The 23,242-nt window shown below is 45.1% G+C and overlaps 1 protein-coding gene across 4 annotated transcripts in view; it reads left to right on the forward strand.

Moving 5' to 3' along the window:
- Positions 1-2,782: 2,782 nt before the first annotated feature.
- Positions 2,783-23,242, forward strand: part of cux1b (cut-like homeobox 1b) — a 56,437-nt gene continuing 35,977 nt past the window's right edge. For 3 of the 4 annotated variants that reach the window (XM_037466972.2, XM_037466795.2, XM_037466886.2), the window contains exons 1-3: positions 2,783-2,897; positions 19,186-19,296; positions 23,088-23,135. In XM_037466972.2, coding sequence (XP_037322869.2) covers positions 2,835-2,897; positions 19,186-19,296; positions 23,088-23,135 — 222 coding nt within the window. In that variant the 5' untranslated portion in view covers positions 2,783-2,834. The remainder of the gene's footprint in view (positions 2,898-19,185; positions 19,297-23,087; positions 23,136-23,242) is intronic. The other variant, XM_037466712.2, reaches the window with a different exon arrangement.

Raw genomic sequence — 23,242 nt, forward strand, 5'->3', positions numbered from 1 at the left:
AGATCTCAGGTCACTCTATTTGTAAAACTAATGCCTGAAGAGGAAAAGCTTCGTCCTTGAACATAGAAGTTCATTTTAGGTTTTTCAATTTTAAAAGAATTCTGAATAGCCTACAATTTCTGATCATTTATTTTGGTTGGAAGATTATGAAAACTGTTCTCAAAAGTATGGATGATTTATTTGTTTGCAGTTAAATATTAATGGAAGGAGTTATATTCTTGCCGTCTAAGGCCCTTTTGTGTGAATGACACAAAGAAAATAACACAAATAGACTTTTCACCTTCCAGTATTCAAAACATTTATCATTGTTTTATACAGTGAATGAAGTTGACATGTGTTATAAAGTCAACATTGTTAAACAGACATTTAAAACTAGGTCTCAACCCAAAGTCAATGATTTCGGAGTTAATTTTTCATTTCAAAGTACTATCAGTCCCCCAAAAAACATTTTGTTCCTCTTAGTTGTGTATTTTCTTTGTGTGACAGTAGGGTAAGTCTATACAAATAATGGACACACTGCTATGCTACTAAGCCCGTGGGGATTATCTCAGACCTGTATTTCTGGTTTGGCTTAATGATAGGTAGCATCACAAGTCGTGTTGGCAAAGCCAAGGAAGCACTGATTAACATGGCGGAAAGGAGAGGGGGGAGGATTTAATACAGGATTCATCGGTTCTTATGCACTATTTGGTCTAAAGACTATTCACGATGTATGTCATAGAGGACACCAGTTGATTATATGTTTTTAAGGGAGAATCATGAAAAAGTGATAGTACAGTAATTGACATGGACACAAATCATGCTGCTATTTTCTTTTCTTAGTCATTCTTTTAAAGCAACTCTTTCTGTGGGCTTTATGTGATAATCAGTATTTTTTTATTAAAGGCATTTGACTGTCATGGCCAGAGTCTAAATACCCTGGAGCATGTCAATAAATGAAGTATAAAATAAAGCAAAGCTACTGAGGCAATACATCAGTTGAGCACTGAGCACCATTCATACTGCTGAAGGAAGGAGACACAAGCAGCTTCAAATCAAACCAAGTAATGACCTGAAAATCCAGCTCATTTAAAGCACAAAAATGCCCACCTTTGTATTCACACAAGTGCAGTGAAAGAGCCGTTATTATCCATGGCAAATTCTTGTGTTATTTATAGTGAACGCAATTAAAGTGCAATGACTGTGAAGAAATGAAAATGATTGTTGAGAAACAATAAACGGCATAAAATATTTATTCTAAAAGGCTGTACCCTTTAAACATTAAAGAAAAAAAGACTCCAGTGTGAATGCGGGCGTTGATCTTTCCACACAGCCAAGGCCTCGCATTACATTCGACAAGTCACATTTCAGAACCCACAAAATGCTGAAAATGAAAACAACGTGCAAAACAGATGTGTCGCCCTGATAAACTTGAGCGGCTCGGCTCCAGTTTGCAGAAAAAACTGGAGGCTGCAGCTGAGGCGTGGTTTGGTTTGAAGGTGCACAAAAGGCACAGTTTGACGCAGGAATTTAGGGCACTCCATGCAGACATACAGTGTAATTAGAAATTCTTTGTATATCCACAAGCTGCGGGGGGTCAGAGGACATGGTCAGCAGTGGTGACGCCTCGGGAGCAGCCAGGGATCAGTGTGTTGCTCAAGGTCACTTCTACAACAGAGATGTATGCATACTGACAGTGTAACCACTGGGCGGCCCTGCTGTGGCAAGGACTTGCCTGGATTAACAACGCAACAATCTTATTTGATTAACTAATCTGATTAATACATGTGTAGCAAAAGAGTGCCTTCAAGGAGGATGGCAAGCTCATTTTCTTATTCCTATTATGTTGAATTGAGAAGAGCATGAACTTGGACATAAGTCCACTCCATATTTTACTCATTCTTAAATTGCCAAGTTCAGCCGGTTCTCAGCAACCCTGCTTTGTCCTAAATGCTAAGTTGTGTGCCCCGAGTTTACAAGGAATAACATGGATACAATGTGAAACTCGATGTGTGGTTAATTAGAGTAATTAGAATTGAATGTTTTGTTTTATATTACATTTAGATTTTGTTGTGTTTTTTCACGGGCATTGCCTTTTAGATACATCCTTAATAGAAGGCTTTCATTGGGACTATGCAACAGAAACAAATGCAAAACACAAACATAAATAAAATTAAAAAGTTTTTCTGTTTAAAAAAAGAGTAATTATGCAGCTGTAACACATACTTGATAGGTGTGAATGAGCCTTTTCAATGAGGAGCTTTGGATCAAGCTTATGACAGAATCCAAGTAGGGACATGGATAAAATTATTTCTAACAATGGCTGTTTTATTTGTAATGCTGATCTTTTGAGGAGCAGGGATTACATGTTGTTCTGAATTATCTCCTCGAACAACTGCACACAGCTCAGAGGACACATTGCTCCTGGATGCTCTGGTGGGATTTGTTTATCTATTTTTTAGATATGGCTTCCAAGTAGCCTCCTGGCATTATTTTTGTATGATCTCAGCTCTCCATAAAGCATGAAGATCACACAAACTGCAGCATCCTACGGGGACTCATCTCGCGCTCACAATTTCCTGTGTTTCAAGGTAATAATAGGAAGATTTCTTTAATGCCATTTCGGTCATTTACCTGTAAAATCTGGATGTTGATAAAAACGCTATTTAAGCAATTATAATGGCGTTATTAAGGCAACACTGCTGTGAGCTGACTCCGGTCCGTACACCAGCTGTTACCCGGTGGGGCAGTGGGAGCGATCCGGTCCGGGTGTTCCGGCCGCCCGGTCCTCTCCACTGAACTCCAACCCCCGCGCTCTCTATCAGCATCTCATTCCTGTTTCAATATGTCTCAAGATGGCGGCCAATGCAGGATCGATGTTTCAATATTGGAAGCGCTTTGACTTACAACAACTACAGGTCAGTTTAACCCTCGTCCAACTCGCCATTCCGCTATCCGCTTCGGCCGTCTCGTCCCCTTCGGCCGCTGTGTTTTGTATTTTTTCCCGGCGGTGGTCTCGTAGGTAATTCGGAAGAGAATTCAAGACCTCTTCCTCACATTGATGAAAGTGGCTCTCTCGCTGATCAGAAATTGATCCTCTTTGTTCAATTCAACATCGATCGGACACTGCAACTGGGCAAGCCGGGGCGACGCCGCGGGGATGCGCCGAAATAACAACAAAACGGCCGGGCTTCGGCGAAAAGCGTTCGGTTTGCTGCCTTTATTGCGTGTTGTTCAACTTTTACCGGAGCGAGTAGCCGTAGTTAGCCCGACGCTTAGCCGCTGTAAGGTTGGATAATTTGGGGGAAAAAATAAGTGCGACTCATTATACGGTGGCGCTGTGGTGACACCGACCGTTGAGACGGGCAGCTCAGACACGCGCAGCGCGGCTTTTGCTCGTGTTTTTCTGCCTTTTATTATTTGTCAAATTAGTAAGTTTTAGTTGAACGCGGATGAAAACATTGGCAACGTTTTTGGCTAACGGTTTGTGGGCAGTTTTATATCGAAGTCGTGTCCGCGATCATGGGTGATCAACTCGGCCGTTTTTTTTTCTCGGTTTCCCCTTACTGCAATTATACACTGAGGGTTTTTTTTCTTTCTTTTTTCTTTTTTTATACAGACATTGCCACGTCTGTGGAAGTGGACGGGACAGCGCGTGTTGACGCGATGCGATTAAAGAAATGATAGTAGTAATATGAAAGATCGTGACCTTGCTGATTATGATGAACTCCAGAAATGTCCCAGCCTCACGCACGCCACTAATCTCGGCGTGCACGGAGGAGATCCATTGCACAGTGAAGGGGGTGAAATGAGGAAAATATTAGGCCCATTCAGTGTGTGAATATGGCCAGTGTATATTAGAGCGTGTTTGACCTATCACAAGACACGCAGACAATGGCACTGTTGTGTTTTCCCGTGGCATTTAACGTGCATTGCTGAATTTCAAATGACAAATTATGAATATTAGTAGCCCAGTCGACGTCGTGATTAACATAAGATTGCATTATGTAGACTAGCCCGATTGTTCATACATCATTTTGTACATTGCACAGGCTTGGGATTTAAACTTTTATTTAGGTCATGGTGCCCCTATGACTGGGTAGACAAAAGGACAGTGAACAAGTCTTCCCAGCGGGCTTTGTGTTGCACTTATGCCACATCATCAAGGCTTCACTTCTCCTATTTATTTGATCCTGTTTGGTCCTCCTACTCTCGTGCCCCCCTTGTTCATGCATTATGTAAAAGTAAAAAAAAAATTGAAACTGCTCTCTTTCCTCTGCTCACAATCTATCTCACACCCCCTTCCTGCCCCCCCCCCCCATCTTCTTCCTCTCCCCCTCCAATGCCACCCCCCCCCCTTCTTTGGCCCTTCACCCGTTTCGCCCCGTCTGAACTGTTGTGCGTGCGTGTGTGTGCGTGTGTGTGTGTGTGTGTGTGTGTGTGAGAATTTGTCTGAGATCGGTCTTTTTCGTAGATTGACTGCCAGCACGGACAGTGAAGGCACTGCCAGCAGCTAGGACATGAAAAATGCAGCGCATAAGTTTGTGATAAGGCCCTGGGTAATTATGGCAAAGGCCCCTATCACAAGCGATTAGTCAGGACAGTGAATCTGAGCGTGTGCAAAAAGCCTGGCGGTTGGCAGGCCTGTCTGCAGGATAGGAATCAGTCGAGGCGTGTGTGTGTGTGTGTGCGTGTTGTGTGCACGCTCGCACAACTGCTCAGAACATTCACTGTCTATTATTGATGACATCTTATTTACTCTCCCTCCCACTGAGAGGCTCCTAGAGGAAAGCCTTCACAGAAGAACCGGTTTGCTGAGGATAATGCCGGGTTAGTATGATATGATCGCGATCCACGCATGGCCTCGTCAGCCAATTGCCTCCTCATTTGCTTTCTCTTTGTGATCGAATGGACAGTGTAGGATTCGGTCCTTTCGTTGGGGGAAGCACAAGCAAAGTAATGTTGTCTTTTTTTTTTCTTTTTTTGGAATTCCGTTTGATGATGAAAATCCAACCCAACCTAGATGTCTGTAGCTTTGAGCCATCATAGCGTCGACTCCTCAGGCTCCGACTGCTGATGTTCATTAAAATCCTATTTGATCAGTGACTCCCAATCCCTGTGTGAGAAACTAGCTAGGTGGTTGTTACAGGACAGAGAATGCTTTGAAACGGCACAGTGAGCTGTTAACTTGTCTTTTCTGCATGCTCACCCCCCCCCCCACACCCCCCACTACAAACACAAATGGGTGCAACAGTGATGCTTTTAGCAAGGTCTCGAACACTTGCAAAATGGATCAGTGATTCAGAGATGATGGCAGGGCGACAGTGAATTACAGCTGGAGGAGGTTTTAACGTCTGTAATCCCCGTCCGTCCATTACAGAGTTCAGTTTCTTTAGAGGGGATCATCACTCTTCTCTCCCGTTGTTTTTTCTTTTTTCTTTTCTTTTTTTCTCTTTTTTTTTTTTTTTTGACCCAGTCAAGCAGTTTGCTGGAACATTGTGTTTCTACTTGAGAGATTGCGCTTCATTACAGGCAGGCCTTTAAAAGATATGAGCAAATAGCTGAGCCTAAATCCTAGCCTATATTTTTATATTTTCTGTGTAAGCTCTGGGGAATTAAGAACAGACCTTTCTGCCATACAGAATTCCCAATTTAGGCCTAATAGCCTACATCTCACCTCATAACATTTCCTGGAGCAAAGCACCCGAGAGCCATTTTGAAAAATAGTTTGCAATGTTAGTACACAGCTATATGGTGACTTGGGTGGAAACGGATCTACACCTCGTTCTTGTTCACCACCTCCTAATGGGTAAATTTTACAAAAATGTTTTTTTGTAACCCGAGCCTAGGGCTGTGGTCAGTGGCAACCTGAGTGGTTCAAATCTCTCAGCGAGTGGCCCGCTGTTGTCTGCAGGAGTTTTGGTGTTAATTTATGAGCTGGTTGTCTGAACTCACTGCTGGGATATTTTTACCCCTCTGTTGCTGCACAGGCTGGGGGGGGGAGCACAGAGGAAGGGGCATCACGTCATGCTTCTACTGTAGCCAACTGCTTCTCTGCCCGGTGACAAAACCTGGCATTGGGACTGAGGTTTCACTGTGTGTTGGTGGGTGGTGAGAGACTAAGCATGAGTCAGAGTACGGGACGAGTGCATGTCAGGTCTTTGGTCTGCCCCCGGTCTACTTTGGTCAGGGCTATGTCATCCCACTTTCTAAGACCTTCTAGTGTTTCCTCACGGACGCTGCACTCCATACGACTCAGAGGAATGTGCAGCTCTGGAGAGGGGGAAAAAAAACCCCCTTTCCATCATCCACCTTATCGGTGGGTGATTCTCACTGGCGGCCCCCTGCTCCCCAACTCCTCAGCGATTTATTGGACGTCACAGTCTCCCTCTGATTTTAGGAGTGCCTAGACTTCTCAAACTTTACCCAATACAACGTAAAAAGTAAATACATGTTGCCCTTGAGTTGATACCAGAGTGTGCATTTTTTCCCCTTCATTGTAAAATACATTTTCTGACCAATGTCGTCTGATATTTGACCAAAAGATAAAAAGCACTTCACTGGAGTCTAAAAATAGGGCTATCCAACCAGAGTCACGAGATCTTAATGCAGGCAAAGGTGTGTGAAAGGGGAAATGTTTTCTTTATAAAAGCTGAAGGTGTAAGTTCTGTTAAGAATAAAAATAGTGCATCAGTTTTTGCTTTCACAATTTTTAATTTTAGATTCAGCAACACTGAAACATTAAACAGGCTGCTTTATATCTAGACCACCTGTATTTAGGACTGTTGCTATGAAAGGACGTTCCCTTTTCACATGAGTAGAAATTCATAATAATTCATGTCATAATATTTATTATCATTTAATTGCTATGCAGGCCATTTTTTTACTCCTAAGAAAAACATTTTTTGTTTTTAATTCATACATAAACTACATAAAATACTTTAATACATTCAAATATGATATGCTCAGATATGACTGAGAAACTGAACCAACTGACACCGTAAAGACTACAGAGCTACTGTTTGTTGTTGTGACTTTAATGTCTTTTGTTTACTATGAAACAAATTGTCACAACAGACAATCAGGCAGGTTTCATTTGTCAGTATTCCTTCACAGGCTGATTGCGGACATCCAACTACCTCTTTGCTAAACTTTATATAACTTTTAAACTTGTTTTGTTGATATGTTTTAATCTACAAGTTAATAAGCCACAAAAGTTCAAGTTGCCATATCTATTAATCGGCCCCAAAAATGATGGGCAAATATTGGGTAATTGATATGTATTACTCCATTAAGGGTATTATACCTGACAATACAAAGACAAATTGCATTTAATGAATCCGTTGCAGCAATCTGGACCCTCTGATACAGGAGGTAGGGCATCCAGAGGAAGAATATTCAGTCCTCTTTCTTTGCTGTCTCCATTTTATCCTCTCTTACCCTAAGGTGTGCATGAGCTACTGGAACTTCTTTTTTTTATTGTTTTTCCTATGGGTGTAAGCCATGAGGAGCACGTAATCAACGGTTATTGGTTTCTGCAGAAAGAAATCCGTAGACAACCCTCCCCCCCCCCCCCCCCCCTCTCAGAAGAACCGGTAACAAGAGCACAAGGGGCCGTTTCCACAGGCCTATTTTCAAGTGGCAGGCATTATTTACAGACCCACTCGGAGTCTCTCTCACCTACGGCATCATAGAGTTTCAACGTATCTCATGACAGAAGCATCCATTATTCTGCTGATCGGTATTCCAGTAGAGAAAAAGAGCCTGGGCCTCAATGACGGGACACTTCTCTCAAGGCTCACTCTGCTCAGGACTATACTGGCTGTTTCCACTTGTAAGTGTGAGGATAATGCCCACTTTAATTAAAAATCAAGCACACACACATGAAAGAGAGTCTCCTAGGCCAATGCAATCTCGTAGAGTCTATTGTTCATCTTGTAATATTAGGCCTACGGTTTTCAGTAAACAACAATCTTTCATTGCTCGGAGGAAAAGGAGTCCGTTCTTGTCCATAGTTGATCAGTAAAGTAAGAAGGTGCTGCAGAGCTGCAGTGGGCTTCCATCTAGTCCCATACAAAACACTGTTCTTGTTTCCTTTAATATTGTCGTTTTGCTTGTCCACCACATGTATTGAGCCATCTTCCCTTCATCAAGGGGCTCTAGTTTAAAATGCCAGCTTTTTATGAAATCGTCAATAAGTGTTGGTTTTCATAGGTATGTGGTATACAACTAACAACTTTTATTGGTCACTCTGTAATAAACTCAGGCTGCAGCTATCAATTGTTGGAGCAGCAACAGAAGATTGTTTTTCCTTTGCTACTGATTAATCTGCAGATAATCTTCTCAATAATTCATTTTTCTTTTGTTCTATAGAACATCATGAAGTAAAAAAAATCTAAAGCCAGACCAAAAGTCACAAATTCAAAGATGTTGTGTTTGCAAAGAAATAAAATGCGCAAACCAAGAAACTGGAACCGATGACCTGTTATTAAGAGAAAAACTGATGACAACTGTTGCTTATTAATCCTCCGCCATTAGAGAAATTTATTTAATTTCTTAAATAAATTACTCTACTCTTTCCGGTATTTTTTCCATACTCATAGATACATTTTACACACGCGGCACATGGCGATGGGAGTTAAGAGGAAACTGAAGAAATGTGTGGTGGGAATAACTTTGAATAATGACAAGTCTGGTGAAGAATTGACTTAAAGCAGCCGAAGAAACCTGAGCTTTTAAAACCCATTTGATTGCTTGTTACGGTGCCGATTTCTGATGACCCAGCAAGTCAACGCTGGATGAGATTTGCAGTGTTTTTGTGGAGCTAAAAAAGATGTTAACATGGAAATCTAAACCGAGGCAGTGGACCATAAAACGAAAATGAAGTCCCACTTCCACAAGGTCCCACGATGTGATCATTTAGACCAACTGCAGATGGTCACTCGCTGGGAGCCAGGGTTCGAAACCCCCTTTTGACCAGTTTGGCCGAGAGCTCTGCTGAGTCTGAAGCTAATGCAGAGCTTCATTTTGTCCGGTCAACGCGTCGCTCTGCTCACACCTGCCGAAGTGTGTTTCTGTAGCGGGCACACTGTGGCCTTCAGTGTCAGTGGCCAAGCTGCTGGTGAGCCAGTTGCCCTACCTAATTTTAGTGTTGTTTATCTCATGGTTATCAAAGAGTCTTGGCTAAATAAGGCCTGGTGTGCGAACCTCATCCCTCGTCAACCCATGCCCCCAGTATCAGTGTCCCGTTAGATCGTTGACCACAGGTATTGAATTCTAATAAGGCTATTGGTGGGTCCTAATGGCCTGAGTATTGAGTTATGATATTTGCACGGGATGATGAGATGACCCTAGGATTGAATTATGATATTGGTGTGCTGGGGGCTAATGGTTCTTGGCATTGAATTATGATATTGGTGTACTTTGATGGCGTAGGGATTGAATTATGATATGGCCTGCTATCTGCTAATAGCTCACTCTGTGTAATTTTCAATGTCAATCATGTCTTCGGGTTGCTGGATCCATCGCCGGCCTTCAGGCTCAACGCATCGGTCACGTCAGATGGTGAGCGGCCTTCACCTTTAGCCTCAGTTCTCCTTCCAAGTCCTGCTACTCTTTCTTTAATCAAGAAGTTTGGGATTTGCTACTGCAGGACCTCTAGAGTTCTGTGTGAATAATCAAGGATGAGCAGTTTATTGTTTAATCCGCTCATTTAGCCTTGATTTAAGGGGACGTCCCTCTACGTCTCAGCAGGCGATCAGATATATCCTTTTGCCTCAATGTGTTAATATAGGTCTTGTAGTTATTATAATGATAAGAGGATGAGATGTTTGGCTTTTTTTTCCTCACCTTTTTGTGTTCTCAGGCGTCACAGTGTTGGAATGGTAATGGATCTTTCTGTAATTGCCGCACCTTCGCAGTGTTTACGTTTAGATCATTCCCATTTTGGTAGTTTTAAAGCAACCCAGAGTGTGATGGTTCCGTTGCCAGCTCACAGAGTAAATGGACGGCCTGCTTCTGTGTCAGCCCTCTAAAAATAACAGCGACCGCTGGCTACGCTCAGCAGAAAACTACCACCGATTATAACGATTCAACTAGCCTGTATTCACAGGTGTGGGCAGTTGGATGGAGTTGGTTTGTGCTTAACTAATTGTTCTTTATTTACTGCTTCCGTTTTACGCCGTGAACTTGGCCAAGCTCAGTTGAGGAAGGGTTGGTGTAGTTTTTGAGGTGCAATCATTTAAGGAAATACTCGTCTTATTTAGGAGCAATTGAATCAAAACCATTGTATTGCTTGACGTAGCGTTTTAAACTGTAGCAGTGGTCAGATGAAATATTTTTTAACTATTGACACAGTCTTTGCCATGTTCAAGATGGATGAACGTAGCACTGGTCTATGTCCAAAACATTAGACGTTCTATAAAACTGAAAGTGCTGTATGTGTTAAATTCATTGGATGTCCTCAGACGATACCCCTAACCTTTGCCCGACATTTGACCTCAGCAGCTGTCAGACTGGAGCCAGGGGTCAGATGCGGTTTGACCCCACAAACCTCAGTATGACCTGGGCTGTCTGACTGGTTTAACCTTTTAGAGCCAGCAGATGATGACTTTACCATCTGTCTCGTCCTTAACGGGTCCAGGCTACTTGAACTTGAACTTGTTTGGACAAGTCCCACAGTTTTCCCAAGCGGTTTTGCCTACGTATTTATTTCATTTTAAAAGGTGAACAAATGCATGGTCAACATTTTTCAAACTTCAGTCCATGTTTACTTATTTATGGATAAATAGAGAGCTCTGGCTTGAATTGTAGATGTAACTGTAAAAGTTGTAACCGGACTCTTCACGCTGCCGTTTGGGTTTTAAAAGTGAGAGTTGTCTTCTCAAGGAAAGGCGGGGGGAAGGGAATCTGTGTTTAGTAGACACAGGCTCATCCGCTGACTGCTGTCTGACCCTGAGTTCAGCGGTATAGTTATTAATAGGCCCAGAGGCCTCAACTTCCAGGAGGCCCTCTGACCAGCTCCAGATGTGGAATGAGAGAGGACAATTGTACGTTAGCCGATCCATGTTTCACATGAAGCAGAAAGTAGGGAGATAGGCATTTGGGAAGACTGATAAAGAGGGAGGGAGGAAGGGAGGGACAGGAGACCTTTCCACTGCAGGAGCGTATTTAGTGAGTCTTTTGTTTTCGTGTGTGTGTGTGTGTTTTTTTCCGTTTATTACACTCTCTGCCCTCAGACCAAAAGACCATAAAAACGTATGGCATCACCATGGTGACCATAATAACTACCTATAAAACAGCGTGTAAACTGTGAAATAAGACAAACAGACCAGAACAGCCCTGACGGGCTGGCTGGCTAGCTGAATGGCTGCCTTCCGCCATAAAACTATTTGAGAGCCAGACTGAAGGAATGCCTTGGAGGCTGCTGTGGCTGTCACGACACATGAAAGGATTAGGCTCTGTGTTTTATCTCCTCTTTATCTGATGGTAATGGATAAGCTGAGTGTAGCCTATCATCTGACGCTTGGGCCGGGGGTTTGATGTTTTAGTAGGGTGACGGTTTGTTGAGTTGACCGCTCTGGTCTATTGATTGCTGTTTGATGGTTTTGATATGTAGGCTGTGTGGAACAGGTCAAGTCTTTTATGCAGTGGAGGCTCCAAATAGCTTTTAGCTGTCCTTCACTCCTCCCATTACTCCAGTGGTTCGTTTGATGTTTGGATCAATCAATAGAAAGAGCCTGAGCCCTTACACATGCTCCATCCTACTTCCCACTTAGCTCAATTCCTCTCCCTTCATTGTGCTGGCTTTATATCACATTCTCTCAACACAGACTAAATGATACAATTACAAGCCATTACATAGCCTAATGTAAGCTAATTATTCTGTCATTACTGTAAGGATTAGCTATGCTCATTCTCTTTCTCGCGGTGTTTCCAGGCCTTTTCCCCGTCGTGCAAGCAGAGCAGAAAACCTCTTACTCATAAAGGCTGAGTAAGACTTCGCCCCAGGACATGCTCTGTTGACGCTGATCGTATAGACCACGGGTGTCAAACTCAGTCAGGGGGGCTAGGCTGTGCTAGAAAATAGTGACAGCATGTGTTGGATACATCTAGACTCCTTTTAATGTGTCCAACCTAATGGGGCATTTTCATACATGCTTTTGATTAACACGTAGAAGTCAACATGCTGCTTTTATAGGCTGTGGCACAACGCCTGCTGATGTGTCATCATCAGGCGTCTAGAAAATGACTTGATAAAGCAGATAGACGGCTAAATTAAAATGTGGAAAAGGGCGTCCTGCAGAGCGGGGGTTTAATGTACCAGAGGCACATACGAGCGATGCAGTTCTTTTTCCACTGTCCTGTCACCGTACCAAATAGCATGAAGCTGCTTGTAGTCCTTAAATGGAAATATAAGTGAATTACAACAAATCAGATCAGCTAACGAATTGAGAGCAGATCACATCTAAACTGAATTGGAGCAACGTTGAACACAGCTCCGCTATCGAGTTCTGGACTTTTGAGGCCAAATGAGACTATAGCTGGCCCACGAATGTAGGGCGATGCATGGATGTCTGCAACATCGCTGGGCTGCACCTGTGACCCGGTCATTATCCACGGTTCCTGATCCACGGTTACCTGCGTGCGCATTTGATGTCTTCTAAACCAATGACGGTGATGTCAATTGCTTCGCTAAAGTCCTTGAGAGCCGGGCTTGTGTGCGTCTGCAGGGCCCCGGAGAGCCCCACTCTTCTTCCAGACTTGATTAATCCCTATCGGCTCTCTTTGTGATCGCAGTTCCCGTTTTTTAGTCCGTATCTGTGCACTCATTCCCTCCCCAATCTCCTCTCACTGGCACGGAATGGCGTCCTGGCAGAATGGAGGCATTAATTCCGGGATCGGAGGTGTGATACTCTCTCTCTCTCTTTTTCTCTCTGTCTGTGCTCTGTTTGTACTGCGTGGCCTTTATCGGAGCTGAAACAGCCCACTACCCTCTGATCCTATCTCAGATCTCAATATCCTAGCCGTTCCACCCTGTAAACGCAGGGATGAAAAATCTTGCCCTTTCACCAATGCATTACACCAGCATATCGCCATACCCCTCTCCTCCCATTGCACCCTCTAAACCACTCACCCTTTGTGACACAGGCCTCCAGCTAAATTCCAACTCTGCAAAATGAGACCAAGTGAGCTACACTTCCTCCTCGCCAGAAACCATCTTAGTCCCATTATATTTGTATTTAGGCTTAGGCCCGGCCTCTCAAACCCCTTGTCAGACAACAGGTCGGGGCAAAAATAATGGCTGAGCTCTCAGAAGGCTTCAGGAGAGTTGAGGCTTGGATGTTGGGGAGATAAAACAACAAGCAGTCTCTCAGCAGAGAAACACAGATCAATACAAACGAGGCTGTGGTGTAAAAAGGCTGTTTTTGATCCTGGCTTGCGTCAGCGCCGGTGAGGTGAATCTTGACAGCTCCTGTGCTGTTGGTAGATATGGATCTGTGTTCAAAAAAAGGTACAAAACGCTCAGGGACCACAAGCGCCTTGTTGGGCTGTGCAGAGTGGTAGGCTGATCCCCCCCCCCCCCCCTCCGCCCCCGACCGCTCGGCACACAGACACGCAAAGGTGTTTTTAGACCTCGGTTGTCACACTGAAACTATTGTGTTAGCTCGCGGTTAACTAAACTTTGCGGGCTTCGACTTCAGTGTGTGTGAGAGGAAAAACCGACAGCAAAAGTGGAGATTCAGGGGGATATGACTCGCGTCTCCAAACCCGCGCGGTTTGCGAGGAAAAAAACCCGCATCTGCTGGCACAAGTTCTTCCACGGCGATGTCAAAAGGTAGGACAGGCAGGCAGACAGGCAGCAGGCATCGCATCGTCTTATCTGTGCCGCCACTGTGCTGTGTTTCGAGGGGGCGTGCCTGTGATCTCTGATCATGTATCGTGTCATTGTAGCAAGCGTGGCTGTCGCTTCTGGCTGAGCCGCCAGCGCACGGCTCCACCCCCACATAGTAGGTGCGGCATACAGAGCAGTCAGCCACAGAGAAGGAGGCACGCTGCGAGGCGAGAAGAAGAAGGGAGGGGGGGGGCGTTTCAGAGGTAGGCCACGTAGATTTCAGATAAGGCATCTCTCCTGACGCCTTTTCACTGTTACCTATCATAACCACATGACAGCCTCAGACATGTCAGAGATACAAAGGAGAGATTAGCAACCGTACCGACCGGCGAGACAGAAAACTTTGTCTCTTCAACATCTGTGCTATGTTGTCAGTAAATAAGAAACAGTGTTACAGAGGAGAAGCAAATGTGTTTCTGACCATCCCTCCCTGTGCCTGGCACGAATTCAAGAGTGGCACTCCATTAGATGAATGTGTACAACATGCGGCGAATGAGGAGCAGTTAACCTACATTGTGTTTGGACTAGAGGAGTAGTGGCAGACGGCTTGGCATGTGCGACTGCCGGCTAGGTGTAAACAGAGTGTTTCTACCAGTCACAGTCCCAATTATTCCACAGAGGATGAGGTCTGAGGTCTGAAGCAAATCCTTGTGTGGTGTTCTCCCCTCCGCGTGCACTCCTCCCGGTCACCGTGGCGGGCACAGAGGCGGCAGCTGCGGATTGACTTCATACTGTGTACATAACAATAACTTTGTTGTCATTCCACCAGCCCATCCGTCTCGGCGTCGCCGGAGCGTGAGGGCAAAAGGAATTCCGTGAAGTTTTGATACCTCAATTAAAGTGCGTCTGTCTCGTGTTATCTCATTTAGCCGCTAGTCAATATGATTGGCGTAATCAGACATGCCTGATTGGTGCCTCCTATTTAATTAATCAGTCTCACTGTATCATCACCTGTGGCTCATTAGAGTAATTAGAGCAAATTAGTGAGATAGAAGTCCTCTCTCCCCCAGCAGACGAGTAGAAGGGATTTCATTAGGAGAGATGAAGACACACAAACACTCCGTGGGTCTGATGGCCGGTGGTACTAGGACGTATTTACCCGTGACTGTTATCAGTGATTAACATTATTTCCACAGTTGTGGGGCGGCAGAGATAGTTCTTTCCATTTGGCCCGGGCCTCCCCTCTCGCCGTGAACACAGCTCCCCCTGCCAAATTTCACGGGGCGAACATGTTAGCAGACTTCCTCTTTTTTTTTTTTAAAACAAGAGTTCAAAAGAATGTGGAAGGACTGGGCTCCCCGAGTCACTACAGCGGCCTGTCTGTGCATCCATGTGAGAGCACACGCGCGTGGAGCGGCGTGCGGGAGGCTTCTTGGCCAAGTCGGTGTTGAAGTCTCTCTAGGGAGTGTTGGCAATCTGTTCCAATCGTCTTTACAGCTGACCAGACGACCAAATGAACCAGGACAGGGACTGCTGCTGTGGGCCAGTCCAGTCGAGCCAAGCAGGGCTGTTAGAGCAATCACACAGACATTACAGCCCACTTAACGCTCCCCTGCTTAACTAGACGGTGTGGTCCTAACCGGCCATGGCCACGTTTTAAAAATAGCGTTTGAATTAACGTGATTTGGTCAACTGGACTAATTCACCGGTCAATCGAATCTGAAAAAGTAAAAGCCTTTCAAAGTCGGCGCCAAGGAGAGCCGAAGAGTTTGACCTCCAGAGGCCGAGCCCCGATGGCCCCGAGCACGCAGCCCGGCTCTTCATGCGTGTTGTTTGGTGCTCCGTCGTGCTCTTCGGGCGTTAGATTGAAGCATCAACCCAAGTGCTGGTATTTGCACTTTGCAATTAATTATGTCCTCTCATTACATTAGTCATGCGTTGGGAATTATAGACTCCCTTTACTCCCTTTATTAGTTTCTGGGCTTCTTGTCCAACTTGTTTATTTGTGCGGTTTATCAAACGAGCGTGATGTCAGTCATTGATGTGAAACGGGATAGAAAGAATATCCCAGTGGTATGCCAGATGGCAGAGACCCTGTAGAGCAGCCTTGCCTAAAGTTAACAGCCCCCCCCCCCACATCCCCCTCCCCCGAAATGGACAGATATTCCAACAGAATAGCTGAATTTTGACACTGGGTTTTTAAATAAAAAATAAACCCTTGAGGAAATGACACTTGTAAATGCAAATTATATGTAACTCGTATGTAGATCTCCCTTACTGTCTGGATATACATTTATAACAATGATTGTGAAACAATATGTGGTTCCTTGGTCAGCCCATACTCACAAAGTGGCAGTGCCACTACTTTAGGATGGATAGTGACAGATGTTGGCTTCCCGATTCATCGGTCTATTAATCTATTGGCTATCTTTAGTCACCACCGTAATGTAAACTGTGATGTGGGTTCTACTACGGATCAGGTGTCTGGACCAATTGGGCACTGACAGTCTTCACTCCAAAGAATTGCAATTATTCCATATTGGCATTCACCATCATATAAGGCAAACTCAAATGTGAGCGAAAGCACATTGGCTGTGCTTTTCCCAGCTCGAGTCTCTTTGTGACACGTAAACTGAGCACAGGTCAATCCGGTTTAATTCAGCTTCAAACCGATGTTCTACAAATACGGCATTCAGCGAAGCATAAATCCAAAAATATTTGTTCAGTATTTCACCCAAGGTACTTAAATATGACAATCTCTCATGCTCATGTGCTGCTTAAAATGGGAATAGAATCGGTCCCCTAATGGTCAGTAAGATTTGATGCGTGTGAACAAGGGACGGGCAGCAATGTGCTCTTTCGGATGTTACGCTCCATCAGCAAGATGAGTGTAAAGTCTGCCCGTGTCTGCTGATGTGGGCAGAGCATTTGCTGCTTAGTCAACACCTGACTGGGTCTGAGGGGTCTTTTTTTATTTATTCTGAACTGAGACCATGCCCATAATTACTTTCCCACATGGCATTGAACCAATCCTCTTTCATGTGTAATGTGTTTATTTAGCTTAGCACTGTTTTTTTCCTTTTTGGGGGGGGGTGGTGCGGATTTGGTAGCACATTGGGATGTGTGCAGGGTTTTGGAAAGGGATTGGAGATAATCAAGGGCGCCATGGACTGGCACATGACCTCCTAAAGTATAACCCTAGTGCAGGACTCTGGTTATTTCAGTCATACTTTGAAACAAAGCACATTAGTCAATTTATTTGAAGTCAAATTTATTTTATCTATTTATTTTCATTTTTATCCCATTTTATTTTAACGTTTGGAGAAATGATTAAAAAGACATGTTTGCATATCAAAAAGCAATCTCGTAAGTTAATAAAGATTGTATTGTTTTTTTCAGTTGAAATAGTATGTATTAGTTTTTAGAGTCATGTGGTGTTGAAGGTTATCTTATATACTATACAGCTGAGATAAGGGAGCCAATTGATTTTTAGATTGTACATTGTTGACTTTCTCAAGCTTTATTCTTTTAAATGAATGCACTTAATTTTAGTACACACATACTCTTATCAATAACATGTACTAATCAGTTATTTGTGTAATTTTACTACTATAGTAATTCAATTTATGTATAAAAACATCCTAGTGTGAAAGGGCAAAGCTTGAGTGATTGACGCCATTATCTCTTTGCTTTTGCGATGCACCTAAAATTATCCTGGTTACTGCTTATGCCTTGTGAAATCTGATCAGGCAGCGTTCCAGTGACTTATTAAATGATTTAGGATGATTAGTCTTCAGGCCTAACGCATCAAATTTTTGATTAATGTCTGCACAGTTGGTGTTAGTATCTTGAACCAACTGGGCCTTACATTCTTGTTCCTGTAGCTAATCTTTACCGATATAATAATTACACCTCTATTCATGAACTAGAGCATTCATTTTTTTGACAATTAATTTAACATGATTAAAATTTATAAGGTTCCTCCTCTCATCAAGCGTTGCTCAAGCTTCTGCACACGCTCGAGTTCACTAACAGATAGTGCAGCTGCTCCATGGCCACGGGCGGACAGGCTGCTACATCAACTGCTCCATCGGCAGCTAGAGCAGGATGCCATGTAAGCGAGAGAGGCTTTTTTTTTCTTTCTTTTTTTTTCTTCTTCTTCTTCATTCTCCAAACGTCCTGTGCTACTGTGTCTAAAATCCACTGCGGAGGACAGTCGACCAACATTTGTTTTGTATTTTCTTTCAGGGTTTGTGGATAAAAGGAGATCAAAGCTGGTCAGGGAGTTAATCTTAATGCTGATGGGGGGGAGGAGGATCTCCTAATTAGTACTCGATCACACTATTTCTTTGGAGGGTAGTGTTTTCTTGTGTGTGTTGGGGGCGGCGTGGGCGATGCGGGGAGGTGGGCATGTGCGTGTGTGCGTCAGTGTGTTTTGGGACCTTGTCAGCAGACTGAGCCACAAGGGCCCCTGTGGTAATGTGTGTATTAAATGATTAGTGTGTTAGTTAGCATAACGGCCCTTCAGCAGCGTTTAATCACTCTCAGGGGTGGGCGGCCTCACAGGAGGTGGATGGGAGGGGGCAGTAGAAAAGGGGGAGGCGGACTAAAGGGAGAGGAGAAGGCAGCGCTGGTTGAACGAGTGAGTGCGCGATCTGTCGAGGGTATGGAGAAGTGAGGGGGGAGGGGGAGAGGGGCGTGACAGGAGGCAAGAATCCAACAGAAACATAATCCAGCAACTCTCACACACTCAGCAGAGAGAGATGCAATCTTTACAAGGCCTGAACGTCTTGTTAATGTCAGCACTTGGCCCATCATCTGGAACAAGTCCCATAAATGGCTATTAATAACAATGCAAAATGGATGCGGATAAAGGCGGACCAGGCCTCAGCCATGACAACACTGCTGATAATTGTGCTGGTGTTATTTTGGGAGCGTGTGTGTATGATTGGAAGAGGGGGGGTCTTAGTCTGCCGCTGACAGTCAATAATGGTTTTGAGCCGTGTACAGAGTTGTAGCCGTCGTGGTCCATTGCCACGGTCCGCTGATTGACTGACGGGGGGCCGAGTGGAGGAGAACGCGCTGCCTTCGCTTTCGACTGGTTTTCATTGGCGACGCACATTGTCCTTGTGGTCTCGCTCTCTCGCCTGCGCTGCGGCAACGTACTGGCCAAGTTCAGCTGAGGCGGGACGGGTGGTCTACAGCACGCCAGACGAGACGAGGACTCTGTTGCGCAGTTAGAAACTGGTTTCTGTCTCGTTATTCTCAAGTATAACTATGATAACCGAGACAATAATACGTATGACATAACTGTGTCGCTCTTAAAAATAAACCCAAATAATAATAATACGGTTATGTGTTTTGTGTTGCAGAAAGAACTAGACGCCACCGCCACACAGCTTGCCAACAGACAGGACGAGAGTGAACAGTCCAGGAAGAAACTAATCGACCTGAGCCGTGAGTTCAAGAAGAGCACACCAGAGGTGAGAACATCAGATATTCCCAGACATGCACCAACACAAGGCCCCGCATGTATGCCGCTTTAACGATCAGGATTTGCCTCAGTGTTTTCTCGGTGTCTCTTCTCCTCTTCGTTAATGTTACCGTGGTTATTTACTGAGAATGAAGGGGAGGAGTAGACAGGGCAGAGATGTGGGCTTGGCGCCCAAAAATAGTCTCTCCATTAGTTTCCCTGAAATCCTAAAGAGACAAAACAGAAAACCCCTCAGGAGTTTGTATTATCTGACCTAGTTTTTTTATGCATGCAGAAAGTGTGGTCCGTGTGTGTGTGCGTGTGTGTGTATATGTGTGTGTGTGCAAGGGGTTGGGGGGCGGGTGGAGGGAAGAGAACGAGCGAGCAAGCGAGAGAGAGAGATACAGAGCATAAGAGAGAGCGAGAGAGTGTGACAACACTACTAAGTGGGATCAGGAGGGAATTCTGTCCTGTTCCTGTGTTCCCATCACTCCTCCTGGGAATATTTGTTTCATCTCTGTTACCAAGGCAACGCATTTTCAACCACACAGCGAAAACAAAGTATTGTTGTGTTATTATTGGTAATGTCACCACGGTGAATTATTGATGGCAGCATGAATTATTTATGAATGGAGTAGACTGTGGATAGAAAATGGCCAACTCTCGGTGGAGTTGACAGTAAGCGTATTACAGTCACCACGGCGGGAGGATTGTGACTATTGACTTCAGCTCGTAGCCCGCCCAGTGTGGAGCAATATGCTACCTGCATATAGAAGATGTTAATTCCACTTTACTCCACACATTCATCCCCAATCTCATTTTCTAGTGTGTAACCACTTGACCAGCAAACACGCAGGAGGCAAGTCGGACGGACACGCACACACAGAGGGAGGCTCACAAAGAAAACATCCAGTGGAGCGGAGTCTCACACACACACACACACACACACAGAGGCAGATAGCCTCAATCACAGAACAGGACCCACACATTCATCAGTGTAACAAGGCTGTGATTTAGAAAGGCTCCTCTGGCGTCTGTGTGGCCCCTGGCATCTCCCTGGTATGTGGAGGAGGAATCCGAGCCAGGCCAGACTAGCGACAGGATTCATTACAGGGCCGTAGCAGCTCAATAGGAATCAACACTAAAACTCCCGGCGTTTTTGAAAGGTGTGCGAGGCCGCCTACCGGCGAGGGGGGGGGGGGGGGGGGGGGGGGTTCGTTGACCAGGGGGAGGGCCGTTACGTGACGGGCCCGGCGCTTCGATTAAAAACGCTTCGCCGGGCCGCCTTGTGCGCGGAGACGCGCCTTTTCCGGTCTCTCGGGTCGCTGTGTGGCTGAGCGGCCTACGGAGCGGGCTGTCAGCTCTCTGCGGTCGGCACCAGTCAGCGGAGATCACAGTCACATCAGATCAGACTGCATTAAGCTGAGCGGGAGTCCGCCTCTGATCCATTATTCAGCAACCAGGAGACCGGCCCACGTTGACTGTGTGTGTGTCTAGTCTGCCGAGCTGTACTCGGCGTGAACTGCACTCATGGTCCGCATAATAACGCGCGCACGCGCACACACAAAAACACACACACACACACACACACACACACACACACACACACGCGCGCTGGCTTTTGTAGCATTATGAAAGTAGTGCAAAGAAATGTGGCGTGAAAACAAAGTTTCCATAATTCATTAGCACCGACACACTGCTGAATTTCTTTCCGGAGACTACATCTCACTGTGCTTCCTAAGTTGCCTGAATTATTCATCCACTTCTTAATTTCCTTTTAGTTAGTCAAGTCTCCTTCACCACTCCGTTATAAAGGCAAAGGGTGGGAATGGCTGTAAAATGTCCCAAAGATTGCTAGCCACAGGCAGTGCTAGTAAAACAACTTTTTTTTTTTGTGTGTGTGTGTGAGAGTGTGTGTGCGCACACATGCACATACTCCCGTTTGTGTTTAGCTGCAGGGCAGACAGACAGCGAATGGGAGTTCCATACTCCCCGGAGGATTCCTCGGGTTGGCCTGTCTGCTGTCTGCCGGCAGCTCACACACCAGCCAGCCATCCATCTCCTGCTGCCTGGCCCCCTCCACTCCCCTCGCTACACACACACACACACACACACACACTATGGTGTCTGTGTGCATTGTTACGTTATATGGTCATAAATCTCTGGAAGGTGAGAGGGCTGAGGAGCGGAGCAAAGGGGTTCAGGGCTTGGGTGTTATTTGAACGCTTTTTGTCTTTGTGGGTCCGGTGTGTGTGTGTGTGTGTGTGGGGGGGGGGGGGGGGGGGGGGTTGTCGAACTCCAGTCACAGCTACCCAACGGCAAGGCGAAAGGATAAGGATAAAATTCATATCTGGTTTAATCAACTTTGGCTGAAAATTCAATAAGATTAATGCAGCAATGTCAAACTGTTGTGTTGTGTAATCATTTGTACAAGGGTAGTAATGACTGCAGAAGGAGACAGCAGTACATTATACAGAGGTTTCTGTTTTTGTAAAGAAAAATAAAAAAAACACGAGTTTGATGCCATAGTGATAGCTCACTGTATGGGGAAAATATTGAAATAACGATAACGAACTTTATCGATAATTTACACAATATGGACAGAGGGAAGATGAAGCTGATGAAACTAAAATGGTTTGTGTCCATCTAAGCAGGGGTGAGTGCATGTAATCTAAAAACTAGAAAATTGAATTCACAACTGGAAAATTAGGATGTAATCATAATCTAATGCAAATGACAAAACCGACGCTACCCTGTCGTTTTGGTCGTTTGTGGTTGCATGCTAGTCGTGTGTGTGTGTGTGTGTGTGCGTGTGTGTTGTTAGAGGGGGAGAGTCAGAGGAGGAAGGGGGGACTGGGGGGGCTAGGGGGGGCGGAGCTGAGGGTGGGGTGGAGGTCATTATCCCCAGCAGGGGAATATTGAATTGGCCCAGACAAACAGCCGCAGCGACCCCTCATGAGGTAACAATAGGGCGGGGTCGCCAAGGTCATGACCTGTCCTCAGCCCCAGACAAGCCCGTCTGGACCAACCTGGGATTAGGCCAGCCCCAGACACTGGTCCCAGGTCAGTGGTGGATGCACGCTTGGTGCAGCACCGGTTGGGCCTTTAGACAGTTTTCTAAAAGGCGCAGAATCTCCCGAGTACAAATCTGTCAGTGCCCTACTTCACATCTTCATTAGTCAGTTTGGGGAGTACATGTGTGTCCACAAACCGAGCACACCAAATGTTCCTGTACAGAATGTCCTATTCTGCCACGCTTTTTACCGTCCGCTCCAGTTCAGTTTGTCAGGGTGTAGGCTCAGCCAACAGCACGGTGATTTGCATGTTCCCCTGATATATACTCGACTGGCTATCTAATCTGAAACCGCTGACTCGTACTGAAAAGTCATGCAATGGGATCAAAACCATTCGCTCTGTAGGAAAAACTTGGTGCACTGACACAATTTGCATTAACTGTAGTCGTACTCTGTCTCACGCACACGGACTAGTGGTGCCTCAGGGTGGCCCAGGTGGTGCTGCACCTGTTCTTATAAGAAACGCAAAGCACCTTGAGGTACAAACCCGGCATGTTCTGCACCCTCGTGTTCATCACCCGCTCACGCACCGCTCCATTGTTCATTGTTGATGGATAAAATGATTTGACTTGAATGATTGTGGTCTGCTAGCGGGAAACTCATAGTTTTCTGGTCAAAAAACACTTCTGAACATCACTGCCGCGTGGACCTGTTTATTAGCTGTTATTTATGATTAAAATATGCTGGCTGATTGTTTCCCTAACCAACTCGTCTCCTATTCTTTCAGGATTTCCGGAAACAGGTCGCCCCTTTGCTCAAGAGCTTCCAAGGAGAGGTGAGTAATTGGGAATTTAGACTGATATGCCGGTAGACACACATGCTCAAGCGCAGGGTTTAAACAGAGCATTTTTAAAGCCCCTTTCTTTCCCTCTCAGTGCCCAT

The sequence above is a fragment of the Pungitius pungitius genome, chromosome 3 (genome assembly GCF_949316345.1).
Source record: "Pungitius pungitius chromosome 3, fPunPun2.1, whole genome shotgun sequence".
Lineage (NCBI taxonomy): Eukaryota > Metazoa > Chordata > Actinopteri > Perciformes > Gasterosteidae > Pungitius > Pungitius pungitius.